At 47.4% G+C, this 14975-nt stretch overlaps 1 protein-coding gene across 1 annotated transcript in view; it reads left to right on the top strand.

Annotated features, from left to right (window-relative positions):
* Nucleotides 1–13809, top strand: part of LOC109876871 (receptor tyrosine-protein kinase erbB-4-like) — a gene marked incomplete at its 3' end in the record, with an annotated part of 92155 nt that extends 78346 nt beyond the window's left edge. The window contains exons 5-8 of the mRNA XM_031818467.1: nucleotides 1589–1707; nucleotides 3242–3383; nucleotides 4867–4980; nucleotides 13682–13809. Of these exons, the coding sequence (XP_031674327.1) occupies nucleotides 1589–1707; nucleotides 3242–3383; nucleotides 4867–4980; nucleotides 13682–13809 (503 nt within the window). The remainder of the gene's footprint in view (nucleotides 1–1588; nucleotides 1708–3241; nucleotides 3384–4866; nucleotides 4981–13681) is intronic.
* Between the last annotated feature and the right edge of the window lie 1166 nt (nucleotides 13810–14975).

Here is a 14975-nt window from a genome sequence, read left to right as displayed (position 1 = left end):
CAGAGAGAGAGAGAATGATAGAGAGAAACAGAGAGAGAGAGAATGATAGAGAGAAACAGAGAGAGAGAGAATGATAGAGAGAAACAGAGAGAGAGAGAATGATAGAGAGAAACAGAGAGAGAGAGAATGATAGAGAGAAACAGAGAGAGAGAGAATGATAGAGAGAAACAGAGAGAGAGAGAATGATAGAGAGAAACAGAGAGAGAGAGAATGATAGAGAGAACAGAGAGAGAGAATGATAGAGAGAAAACAGAGAGAGAGAGAATGATAGAGAGAAACAGAGAGAGAGAGAATGATAGAGAGAAACAGAGAGAGAGAGAATGATAGAGAGAAACAGAGAGAGAGAATGAAGAGAGAAACAGAGAGAGAGAGAATGATAGAGAGAAACAGAGAGAGAGAGAATGATTAGAGAGAAACAGAGAGAGAGAGAATGATAGAGAGAAACAGAGAGAGAGAGAATGATAGAGAGAAACAGAGAGAGAGAGAATGATAGAGAGAAACAGAGAGAGAGAATGATAGAGAGAAACAGAGAGAGAGAGAATGATAGAGAGAAACAGAGAGAGAGAGAGAATGATAGAGAGAAACAGAGAGAGAGAGAATGATAGAGAGAAACAGAGAGAGAGAGAATGATAGAGAGAAACAAAGAGAGAGAGAAGAGAAAGAGAGAGAAAGAGGGAGAGACACAGAGAGAAAGAGAGAGAAACAGAAAGTGAGCAAAAGAGAGAGAAACAGAAAGAGAGATAAACAGAAAGAGAGAGAGAGAACGAGAGAGAACGAGAGAGAAAGAGGGAGAAAGAGAGAGATAAACAGAAAGAGAGAGAAACAGAAAGAGAGAGAGAGAATGAGAGAGAAAGAGCAAGAGAAACAGAGAGCGAAAAAGAGAGAGACAAACAAAGAGAATCAGAGAGAGAAACAAAGAGAATCAGAGAGAGAGAGAGAGAGAAAGAGAGAGAGAAACAGAGAGAGAAAGAGAGAGAGAAACAGAGAGAGAGAAAGAGAGAGAGAAACAGAGAGAGAAACAGAGAGAGAAACAGAGAGAGAAACAGAGAGAGAAAGAGTGAGAGAAACAGAGAGAAAGAGTGAGAGAAACAGAGAGAAAGAGTGAGAGAAACAGAGAGAAAGAGTGAGAGAAACAGAGAATGTTCACTGTAACATTCCTCTGTGTAATGACAGGGTGAACTCCAGCCGTCATAGACAACCATAGAGAGTGATTGGTCTTTTCTTTGCAGTTCCTCAGTCAGAATAATAGAGCTAAGAGCTCCACAGCTTTCTGTCCTACCACTTCATTATGTTCCCACACAGAGGGACAGGAAGTGAGCACTTAAACACAAGGCTTTGACAACCCAGAATTATTATGCCACTGTGTGAAGTGTGTGTGTGTTGTTGGGATCCTCTTCTCTTCTCAACAGGGTATAAACCCAGTGTCATAAAACAGGGGTGTAGGGATTGATTTATCATTGACCACATTCCATATCAGGCATTTTCTATGGAGAGCTATAACTTACACTATATAACTGGCAGTGCATTGTGTGTGTGTGTGTGTGTGTGTATACCTGTGTCAGTAATGTAAACCCTGTGCTCTCCACAGTGACCAAGACTGTGTGTGCTGAGCAGTGTGACGGCCGTTGCTTCGGCCCCTACGTCAGTAACTGCTGCCACAGGGAGTGTGCTGGGGGCTGCTCGGGACCCAAGGACACAGACTGCTTCGTACGTGGACACACACACACACAGATGCCCGCGCATACACACAGACACCTACACAATTATCCACAGTTAACCCCCCCCCACACACACATTACTCTCCCAACACAACAACAGAATTCACACAAATTCTCTAATTCCCCAGTTACTGAACGACACATCTCTGTGTGTTTAATAGACTGTAGAAGTCTACTGACTCCTCCTCAGATGAAACAACCAAATGGTTAATTTATTATTCTAATTATGATCCTTCACCCCCCCTAACATTTTCTGTTCATTTAATGAAGGAATGTTTTCTACTAACAGAGCGTTATTACAGGTGTAACGTATAGAGCCTTATCCAATTACTAGTCGCTATTAGAGGTCGCAAACACTGACGACAGACAAGTTCAACGTTTTATGAGAAAAACATTTAACCATTTAGCCTTCGGATCAATGGCTTCTATTTGACTAACAGTTGACTCATATATGGTGTGTCTGGAGGCTTGGAGGATAAGAGTGTTTTGGCTGCAGATACAGTATGACCTGGAGGATAAGAGTGTTTTGGCTACAGATACAGTATGACCTGGAGGATAAGAGTGGTTTGGCTGCAGATACAGTATGACCTGGAGGATAAGAGTGTTTTGGCTACAGATACAGTATGACCTGGAGGATAACAGTGTTTTGGCTGCAGATACAGTATGACCTGGAGGATAAGAGTGTTTTGGCTACAGATACAGTATGACCTGGAGGATAACAGTGTTTTGGCTGCAGATACAGTATGACCTGGAGGATAAGAGTGTTTTTGGTGCAGTTACAGTATGGCCTGGAGGATAAGAGTGTTTTTGGTGCAGTTACAGTATGGCCTGGAGGATAAGAGTGTTTTTGGTGCAGTTACAGTATGACCTGGAGGATAAGAGTGTTTTTGGTGCAGTTACAGTATGACCTGGAGGATAAGAGTGTTTTTGGTGCAGTTACAGTATGACCTGGAGGATAAGAGTGTTTTTGGTGCAGTTACAGTATGACCTGGAGGATAAGAGTGTTTTTGGTGCAGTTACAGTATGGCCTGGAGGATAAGAGTGTTTTTGGTGCAGTTACAGTATGACCTGGAGGATAAGAGTGTTTTTGGTGCAGTTACAGTATGACCTGGAGGATAAGAGTGTTTTTGGTGCAGTTACAGTATGGCCTGTATACTGTAATATGATTAAACCTGGCTAAAAACGACTGATCATGTAGTAAATAGTAAACAGTGGTGTGTCCTTGTGTTCCTCAGGGCTCAATCCCATCTAACCCACCTCGTAGTGTTTACAGAATAGCTCTGTATCCCACTGTGAGGTAAAATCCCCATATGGTTCAAGGTAGTCTGTTGTAAAACATACCGCTACCAGGTAGACTGCTCTTACACGTACATGCTTACACATTTCAGAATAAGATGTGTTTGCCCAGACAGTAGTTTCTAAACAACGACAACGTCAATGTACATTACTGTGGCTGGGTAAATTGAGTCCTACCCCACGCTCCTATACCCTCAGACTGTGTGTTCCTAATGTTTCCGTTCCAGGCCTGCACCAACTTCAACGACAGCGGGGCGTGCGTGACCCAGTGCCCCCAGCCCTTTGTGTACAACCCCACCACCTTCCAGCTGGAATCCAACCCACGGGCCAAGTACACCTATGGATCCTTCTGTGTGGAGAAGTGTCCCCGTAAGAACCGCTTACCTGACCCACACCATGCATAACGCTGGCATGACCCTTGACCCACACCATGCATAACACTGGCATGACCCATGACCCACACCATGCATAATGCTGGCATGACCCATGACCCATGACCCACACCATGCATAACACTGGCATGACCCATGACCCATGACCAATGACTCACACAATGTATAATGCTGGCATGACCCATGACCCACACCATGCATAACGCTGGCATGACCAATGACCCACACCATGTATAATGCTGGAATGACCCATGACCCACACCATGCATAATGCTGGCATGACCAATGACCCACACCAAGCATAATGCTGGCATGACCCATGACCCAAAACTATTGATGTACAAATCAATTCAGGGGACTGACATAGACACATGCACACAACCATGTAGGACAGCCCTGTGGAAGAGTTTCTGTAATATGTAGAGTAAGGTTATAGACAACCATCTAGGACAGCCCCGTGGAAGAGTTTCTGTAATATGTAGAGTAAAGTTATAGACAACCATCTAGGACAGCCCTGTGGAAGAGTTTCTGTAAAGTGTAGAGTAAAGTTATAGACAACCATCTAGGACAGCCCTGTGGAAGAGTTTCTGTAAAGTGTAGAGTAAAGTTATAGACAACCATCTAGGACAGCCCTGTGGAAGAGTTTCTGTAAAGTGTAGAGTAAAGTTATAGACAACCATCTAGGACAGCCCTGTGGAAGAGTTTCTGTAAAGTGTAGAGTAAAGTTATAGACAACCATCTAGGACAGCCCTGTGGAAGAGTTTCTGTAATATGTAGAGTAAGGTTATAGACAACCATCTAGGACAGCCCCGTGGAAGAGTTTCTGTAATATGTAGAGTAAAGTTATAGACAACCATCTAGGACAGCCCTGTGGAAGAGTTTCTGTAAAGTGTAGAGTAAAGTTATAGACAACCATCTAGGGCAGCCCTGTGGAAGAGTTTCTGTAAAGTGTAGAGTAAAGTTATAGACAACCATCTAGGACAGCCCTGTGGAAGAGTTTCTGTAAAGTGTAGAGTAAAGTTATAGACAACCATCTAGGACAGCCCTGTGGAAGAGTTTCTATAATGTGTAGAGTAAAGTTATAGACAACCATCTAGGACAGCCCTGTGGAAGAGTTTCTGTAAAGTGTAGAGTAAAGTTATAGACAACCATCTAGGACAGCCCTGTGGAAGAGTTTCTGTAATATGTAGAGTAAAGTTATAGACAACCATCTAGGACAGCCCTGTGGAAGAGTTTCTGTAATATGTAGAGTAAAGTTATAGACAACCATCTAGGACAGCCCTGTGGAAGAGTTTCTGTAAAGTGTAGAGTAAAGTTATAGACAACCATCTAGGACAGCCCTGTGGAAGAGTTTCTGTAATATGTAGAGTAAAGTTATAGACAACCATCTAGGACAGCCCTGTGGAAGAGTTTCTATAATATGTAGAGTAAAGTTGTTATATCTGTGTGTTGTGTCCCAGATAACTTTGTGGTGGACCACAGCTCCTGTGTGAGGGCTTGTCCCAGCAACAAGATGGAAGTAGAGGAGAACCGCATCAAGATGTGCATCCCCTGCACTGATATCTGTCCCAAAGGTACCCACATACTGTACCCCCATAATGACATCTGTCCCAAAGGTACCCACATACTGTACCCCCATAATGACATCTGTCCCAAAGGTACCCACATACTGTACCCCCATAATGGGAACCATATCAGGCTAACATAGAAATACAAAAACTCCTAGACCTACAAAACCCTAGACGTACAAAACCCTAGACCTACAAAACCCTAGACCTACAAAACCCTAGACCTACAAAACCCTAGACAATACATAAACCCTAGACCTATAAAACCCTAGACCTATAAAACCCTAGACCTACAAAACCCTAGACCTATAAAACCCTAGACCTATAAAACCCAAGACCTATAAAACCCTAGACCTACAAAACCCTATACCTACAAAACCCTAGACCTACAAAACCCTAGACAATACATAAACCCTAGACAATACATAAACCCTAGACAATACATAAACCCTAGACCTATAACACCCTAGACAATACATAAACCCTAGACCTATAAAACCCTAGACCTATAAAACTTAGACAATACAAAAACCCTAGACAATACATAAACCCTAGACCTACAAAACCCTAGACCTACAAAACCCTAGATCTATAAAACCCTAGACCTATAAAACCCTAGACCTACAAAACCTAGACAATACATAAACCCTAGACCTATAAAACCCTAGACCTATAAAACCCTAGACCTATAAAACCCTAGACCTATAAAACCCTAGACCTATAAAACTTAGACAATACAAAAACCCTAGACCTATAAAACCCTAGACCTATAAAACCTAGACAATACATAAACCCTAGACCTATAAAACCCTAGACCTATAAAACCCTAGACCTACAAAACCTAGACAATACATAAACCCTAGACCTATAAAACCCTAGACCTATAAAACCCTAGACCTATAAAACCCTAGACCTATAAAACCCTAGACCTACAAAACCTAGACAATACAAAAACCCTAGACCTATAAAACCCTAGACCTATAAAACCTAGACAATACATAAACCCTAGACCTATAAAACCCTAGACCTATAAAACCCTAGACCTATAAAACCCTAGACCTATAAAACTTAGACAATACAAAAACCCTAGACAATACAAAACTAGCGTCCCCACCCTAGTCACACCCTGACCTAACCAACATATAAAGAAAACAGAGATATCTCAGGTCAGAACGTGACAGTCCAAAGCTCTGGACTGTGGAGGCGCACTGGAGACCTGGTGCGTGGTGCCGGCACTGGTGGTACCAGGCTGAAGACACGCACCTCAGGGCGAGTGTGGGGAGCAGGCACAGGACGTACTGGACTGTGGAGGCGCACTGGAGACCTGGTGCCTGGTGCCGGCACTGGTGGTACCAGGCTGAAGACACGCACCTCAGGGCGAGTGTGGGGAGCAGGCACAGGACGTACTGGACTGTGGAGGCGCACTGGAGACCTGGTGCCTGGTGCCGGCACTGGTGGTACCAGGCTGAAGACACGCACCTCAGGGCGAGTGTGGGGAGCAGGCACAGGACGTACTGGACTCTGGAGGCACACTGGAGGCCTGGTGCGTGGTGCCGGCACTGGTGGTACCAGGCTGAAGACACGCACCTCAGGGCGAGTGTGGGGAGCAGGCACAGGACGTACTGGACTGTGGAGGCACACTGGAGACCTGGTGCGTGGTGCCGGCACTGGTGGTACCAGGCTGAAGACACGCACCTCAGGGCGAGTGTGGGGAGCAGGCACAGGACGTACTGGACTGTGGAGGCACACTGGAGGCCTGGTGCGTGGTGCCGGCACTGGTGGTACCAGGCTGAAGACACGCACCTCAGGGCGAGTGTGGGGAGCAGGCACAGGACGTACTGGACTGTGGAGGCACACTGGAGGCCTGGTGCGTGGTGCCGGCACTGGTGGTACCAGGCTGAAGACACGCACCTCAGGGCGAGTGTGGGGAGCAGGCACAGGACGTACTGGACTGTGGAGGCACACTGGAGGCCTGGTGCGTGGTGCCGGCACTGGTGGTACCAGGCTGAAGACACGCACCTCAGGGCGAGTGTGGGGAGCAGGCACAGGACGTACTGGACTGTGGAGGCACACTGGAGGCCTGGTGCGTGGTGCCGGCACTGGTGGTACCAGGCTGAAGACACGCACCTCAGGGCGAGTGTGGGGAGCAGGCACAGGACGTACTGGACTGTGGAGGCACACTGGAGGCCTGGTGCGTGGTGCCGGCACTGGTGGTACCAGGCTGAAGACACGCACCTCAGGGCGAGTGTGGGGAGCAGGCACAGGACGTACTGGACTGTGGAGGCACACTGGAGGCCTGGTGCGTGGTGCCGGCACTGGTGGTACCAGGCTGAAGACACGCACCTCAGGGCGAGTGTGGGGAGCAGGCACAGGACGTACTGGACTGTGGAGGCACACTGGAGGCCTGGTGCGTGGTGCCGGCACTGGTGGTACCAGGCTGAAGACACGCACCTCAGGGCGAGTGTGGGGAGCAGGCACAGGACGTACTGGACTGTGGAGGCACACTGGAGGCCTGGTGCGTGGGACCGGTACAGGTGGTACCAGGCTGAAGACACGCACCTCAGGGCGAGTGTGGGGAGCAGGCACAGGACGTACTGGACTGTGGAGGCACACTGGAGGCCTGGTGCGTGGTGCCGGCACTGGTGGTACCAGGCTGAAGACACGCACCTCAGGGCGAGTGCGGGGAGCAGGCACAGGACGTACTGGACTGTGGAGGCACACTGGAGGCCTGGTGCGTGGGACCGGTACAGGTGGCACCGGGCTGAAGACACGCACCTCAGGGCAAGTGCGGGGAGCAGGCACAGGACGTACTGGACTGTGGAGGCACACTGGAGGCCTGGTGCGTGGGACCGGTACAGGTGGCACCGGGCTGAAGACACGCACCTCAGGGCAAGTGCGGGGAGCAGGCACAGGACGTACTGGACTGTGGAGGCTCATTGGAGGCCTGGTGCGTGGGACCGGTACAGGTGGCACCAGTCACACGCTCCCCATGGTAAGCACGAGGAGTTTGCTCAGGTCTCCAACCTGACTCAGCCAATCTCCCCGTGTGCCCCCCAAAAATATTTCTGGGGCTGCCTCTTGTGCATGTCTCGTTGGTACAACTCCTCGTAATATCACCGTTCCGCTTTCGCTGCCTCTATCTCCTCCTTAGGACGGCGATACTCTCCAGCCTGCGTCCAGGGTCCTGCTCCATCCAAAATCTCCTCCCAGGTCTATTCCTCCTGAACACGCTGCTTGGTCCATTTTTAGTGGGATCGTCTGTCACGTTCGTTATAAGATTCAGACCAACGTACATTCTCATTCATTTAAAGAATGAACGCTGAACAAACTAACAAAATAACAAAACAAACCGTGAAGCTGTACAAACGAGTGCTGACAGGCAACTACACATAGACAAGATCCCACAAACACCAAAAGGAAATGGCTACCTAAATATGCTGCTGTCTCTGATTGGGAACCATATCAGGCCAACATAGAAATACAAAACCCCTAGACCTACAAAAACCCTAGACATACAAAAACCCTAGACAATACAAAACTAGCGTACCCACCCTAGTCACATCCTGACCTAAGCAAAATATAAATAAAACAGAGATATCTCAGGTCAGAACATGACAGTAATGACATCTGTCCCTAAGGTACCCACATACTCTACCCCATAATGACATCTGTCCCTAAGGTACCCACATACTCTACCCCATAATGACACCTGTCCCTAAGGTACCCACATACTCTACCCCATAATTACATCTGTCCCTAAGGTACCCACATACTCTACCCCATAATGACATCTGTCCCTAAGGTACCCACATACTCTACCCCATAATTACATCTGTCCCTAAGGTACCCACATACTCTACCCCATAATTACATCTGTCCCTAAGGTACCCACATACTCTACCCCATAATGACATCTGTCCCTAAGGTACCCACATACTCTACCCCATAATGACATCTGTCCCTAAGGTACCCACATACTCTACCCCATAATGACATCTGTCCCTAAGGTACCCACATACTCTACCCCATAATGACATCTGTCCCTAAGGTACCCACATACTCTACCCCATAATTACATCTGTCCCTAAGGTACCCACATACTCTACCCCATAATGACATCTGTCCCTAAGGTATCCCCATAATGACATCTGTCCCTAAGGTACCCACATACTCTACCCCATAATGACATCTGTCCCTAAGGTACCCACATACTCTACCCCATAATTACATCTGTCCCTAAGGTACCCACATACTCTACCCCATAATGACATCTGTCCCTAAGGTACCCACATACTCTACCCCATAATGACATCTGTCCCTAAGGTACCCACATACTCTACCCCATAATGACATCTGTCCCAAAGGTACCCACATACTCTACCCCATAATGACATCTGTCCCTAAGGTACCCACATACTCTACCCCATAATGACATCTGTCCCTAAGGTACCCACATACTCTACCCCATAATGACATCTGTCCCTAAGGTACCCACATACTCTACCCCATAATTACATCTGTCCCTAAGGTACCCACATACTCTACCCCATAATGACATCTGTCCCTAAGGTATCCCCATAATGACATCTGTCCCTAAGGTACCCACATACTCTACCCCATAATGACATCTGTCCCTAAGGTACCCACATACTCTACCCCATAATTACATCTGTCCCTAAGGTACCCACATACTCTACCCCATAATGACATCTGTCCCTAAGGTACCCACATACTCTACCCCATAATTACATCTGTCCCTAAGGTACTAACATACTCTACCCCATAATGACATCTGTCCCTAAGGTATCCCCATAATGACATCTGTCCCTAAGGTACCCACATACTCTACCCCATAATGACATCTGTCCCTAAGGTACCCACATACTCTACCCCATAATGACATCTGTCCCTAAGGTACCCACATACTCTACCCCATAATGACATCTGTCCCTAAGGTACCCACATACTCTACCCCATAATTACATCTGTCCCTAAGGTACCCACATACTCTACCCCATAATGACATCTGTCCCTAAGGTACCCACATACTCTACCCCATAATTACATCTGTCCCTAAGGTACCCACATACTCTACCCCATAATGACATCTGTCCCTAAGGTATCCCCATAATGACATCTGTCCCTAAGGTACCCACATACTCTACCCCATAATTACATCTGTCCCTAAGGTACCCACATACTCTACCCCATAATGACATCTGTCCCTAAGGTACCCACATACTCTACCCCATAATGACATCTGTCCCTAAGGTACCCACATACTCTACCCCATAATGACATCTGTCCCTAAGGTACCCACATACTCTACCCCATAATGACATCTGTCCCTAAGGTACCCACATACTCTACCCCATAATTACATCTGTCCCTAAGGTACCCACATACTCTACCCCATAATTACATCTGTCCCTAAGGTACCCACATACTCTACCCCATAATTACATCTGTCCCTAAGGTACCCACATACTCTACCCCATAATGACATCTGTCCCTAAGGTACCCACATACTCTACCCCATAATGACATCTGTCCCTAAGGTACCCACATACTCTACCCCATAATGACATCTGTCCCAAAGGTACCCACATACTCTACCCCATAATGACATCTGTCCCTAAGGTACCCACATACTCTACCCCATAATGACATCTGTCCCTAAGGTACCCACATACTCTACCCCATAATGACATCTGTCCCTAAGGTACCCACATACTCTACCCCATAATTACATCTGTCCCTAAGGTACCCACATACTCTACCCCATAATGACATCTGTCCCTAAGGTATCCCCATAATGACATCTGTCCCTAAGGTACCCACATACTCTACCCCATAATGACATCTGTCCCTAAGGTACCCACATACTCTACCCCATAATTACATCTGTCCCTAAGGTACCCACATACTCTACCCCATAATGACATCTGTCCCTAAGGTACCCACATACTCTACCCCATAATTACATCTGTCCCTAAGGTACTAACATACTCTACCCCATAATGACATCTGTCCCTAAGGTATCCCCATAATGACATCTGTCCCTAAGGTACCCACATACTCTACCCCATAATGACATCTGTCCCTAAGGTACCCACATACTCTACCCCATAATGACATCTGTCCCTAAGGTACCCACATACTCTACCCCATAATGACATCTGTCCCTAAGGTACCCACATACTCTACCCCATAATTACATCTGTCCCTAAGGTACCCACATACTCTACCCCATAATGACATCTGTCCCTAAGGTACCCCACATACTCTACCCCATAATTACATCTGTCCCTAAGGTACCCACATACTCTACCCCATAATGACATCTGTCCCTAAGGTATCCCCATAATGACATCTGTCCCTAAGGTACCCACATACTCTACCCCATAATTACATCTGTCCCTAAGGTACCCACATACTCTACCCCATAATGACATCTGTCCCTAAGGTACCCACATACTCTACCCCATAATGACATCTGTCCCTAAGGTACCCACATACTCTACCCCATAATGACATCTGTCCCTAAGGTACCCACATACTCTACCCCATAATGACATCTGTCCCTAAGGTACCCACATACTCTACCCCATAATTACATCTGTCCCTAAGGTACCCACATACTCTACCCCATAATTACATCTGTCCCTAAGGTACCCACATACTCTACCCCATAATTACATCTGTCCCTAAGGTACCCACATACTCTACCCCATAATGACATCTGTCCCTAAGGTACCTACATACTCTACCCCATAATGACATCTGTCCCTAAGGTACCCACATACTCTACCCCATAATGACATCTGTCCCAAAGGTACCCACATACTCTACCCCATAATTACATCTGTCCCAAAGGTATCCCCATAATGACATCTGTCCCAAAGGTATCCACATATTGTAACCCCATAATGACATCTGTCCCAAAGGTATCCCCATAATGACATCTGTCCCAAAGGTATCCCCATAATGACATCTGTCTCAAAGGTACCCCCATAATGACATCTGTCCCAAAGGTATCCCCATAATGACATCTGTCCCAAAGGTATCCCCATAATGACATCTGTCCCAAAGGTATCCCCATAATGACATCTGTCCCAAAGGTACCCCCATAATTTTATCTGTCCCAAAGGTATCCCCATAATTACATCTGTCCCAAAGGTATCCCCATAATGACATCTGTCTCAAAGGTACCCCCATAATGACATCTGCCCCAAAGGTACCCCCATAATGACATCTGTCCCAAAGGTATCCCCATAATGACATCTGTCCCAAAAGTACCCACATACCAGAACTCACATTTCTCCCAGTGGTACTGAACCTTTCTTAAACCCACTTCCAGACGTATTCCACTATTCATTATTTTATGTTGTGACCACCCCTTACCTCTCTGTCTGCTCCCATATACCACCCCTTCCCTCTCTGTCTCCTCCCATATTCCACTCCTTCCCTCTCTGTGTCCTCCCATATTCCACTCCTTCTCTCTCTGTCTCCTCCCATATTCCACCCCTTCCCTCTCTGTCTCCTCCCATATTCCACTCCTTCCCTCTCTGTCTCCTCCATATTCCACTCCTTCTCTCTCTGTCTCCTCCCATATTTCACCCCTTCCCTCTTTGTCTCCTCCCATATTCCACCCCTTCCCTCTCTGTCTCCTCCCATATTCCACCCCTTCCCTCTCTGTCTCCTCCCATATTCCACCCCTTCCCTCTCTGTCTCCTCCCATATTCCACCCCTTCCCTCTCTGTCTCCTCCCATATTCCACTCCTTCCCTCTCTGTCTCCTCCCATATTCCACCCCTTCCCTCTCTGTCTCCTCCCATATTCCATCCCCCTTCCCTCTCTGTCTCCTCCCATATTCCACCCCTTCCCTCTCTGTCTCCTCCCCAATGCTGATGAATGATGTTTCTCAGCCTCAGTGCTCAGAGATATGTGTGTCTATCGATTCCACATCTCTTGATTATACTGTCAGGGGGACAGGCGGGGTAATGAGGGATGGCCCAGAGGAACTCTGGGAAATGATAACAAATTAACATTTCAGGTATTGAAATGACTCGTATAAATCACAATCAAAAATTGGTTACACCAGTTAATGCCAGCCATACTCACCCCGGTCAGGCCTCTGTCAGAAACACTTTGCTCTACTTCCGGTCTATAAGTGTAATTAATACCAATGTAATGAATTCATTAGCCGGTGGGAATTGGCTCAGATTGCTACGGCCCAAATGGTACCCTATGCCCTATGTGGTGCGTTACGTTTGACCAGAGTCCTGTGGGTACCGTACGGGTCAAAAGTAGTGCACTACATAAGGAATAAGAGGGCCATTTAGGACACTACTGTTGGCTCATGCTTTTGTAAGTCTTCCAAGTCATCAGAGCAATCTGAATGTATTGAGCAGGGAAAAGGCCCTTGCCAATGCACCAAATAATGAGTCTATAAGAAAATACTTGAGAAAGCAGCCATCCTTGACCAGGGAACTAGTTGGGGAATAAAGGCCAAGGTCGTTGGTAGGACAACGAGTGGAACTACTGTATGTGTGATAGTAAAGCTTTGGAACTGGAAGGAGCTTGTGACTTGGACAGAGGAATGTTGTTGCAGAAATGTCAATGCTGTGTGTGTGTGTGTGTGTGTGTGTATGTGTGTGTGTGTGTGTGTGTGTGTGTGTGGTGTGTGTGTGTGTGTGTGTTTCCAGTGTGTGACGGCATAGGGACTGGCAGCCTGCAGACAGCCCAGACGGTGGATGCCAGCAACATAGAGATGTTTGTCAACTGCACCAAGATCAACGGCAACCTCATCTTCCTCATCACCGGCAATCAAAGGGTATGTACTGTTTATTATAAACCTAGTAGTTGGGTCCTAGATGCTGATTGGCTGAAACAACATTCCAGCCTTCAGACAATATACCACTGGTATGACTCAAAAATACTTGTTTACTGTTCTAATTACATTGGTAACCAGTTTCTATAGCAATGAGATACCTCTGGAGTTGGTGGTATAGGGCCAATATACCACTGCTAAGGGCTGTATCCAGGGTACTCTGCTTGGCGTTGTACATCAGTACAGCCCTTAGCCGTGGTATATTAGCCAATATACACACCTCCTCTGGCTGTATTGCTTAATTATATCACACACGACCATGTATTTAGTCTTTGTGTTCCTCACACTTGTAACAAGATGCCTGAGACAGCATGTTGTATGGTAGAGACATGAGCCCTTCAAGGCTCTACGTTGTCAATCCATCGTCTGCCATACAGTGTTACTTTACCTTACTACTCCAGCTGGTAGTGTTATGGTCTAACCCACCCCTCCCCTGACCTCCCCCTCCCCCACCACCACCCCCTTGCCACCCCTCCCCTGACCTCCTCCTCCTCCTCCCCCATCACCACCCCACCACCCCTTGCACCCCTCCCCTGACCTCCCCCTCCCCCACCACCACCCCTTGCCACCCCTCCCCTGACCTCCTCCTCCTCCTCCCCCACCACCACCCCCTTGCCCCCCTCCCCTGACCTCCCCCTCCTCCTCCCCCACCACCACCCCTTGCCACCCCTCCTCCACTTAACTAAGACAGAGAAGCACACAGTGTTGCAGTCTGGAGCTGGGTCCAGGGAGGGTAGTCTGTCAACTAGCATGGGGGCCATCCCTTCGGAATACAACCAGGATAATGTAGCCTGAGACATAGGTCCTATACCGTCAGCCATACAAGGCCCTGCCTCCGGAGGAAGAGAGGAAGGAAGGCAGGGGGAGATTGTCAGAACTAATGTTCACCCCCATGACCGTGCCTTGTTGCCCTGGGACACCCTCGCTTTCAGGCAACATGACACTACAGGACCAGCTCTAATTCACACAGACTGTAAGGTGGAATAGGTGTCAGAGTCAAAGGTTCCTTGGCATGTTAACACACTGCAGACACATTCCTAAAGTGGGATGCAGATGAGCTGTTTAAATCGTTTCTCATCAACCTTATCTCTTCTCTCTCCTCTCCTCTC

This window comes from Oncorhynchus kisutch, unplaced genomic scaffold, assembly GCF_002021735.2.
Source record: "Oncorhynchus kisutch isolate 150728-3 unplaced genomic scaffold, Okis_V2 scaffold1416, whole genome shotgun sequence".
Taxonomy (NCBI): domain Eukaryota; kingdom Metazoa; phylum Chordata; class Actinopteri; order Salmoniformes; family Salmonidae; genus Oncorhynchus; species Oncorhynchus kisutch.
This window is presented reverse-complemented; position numbering and strand designations above follow the sequence as displayed.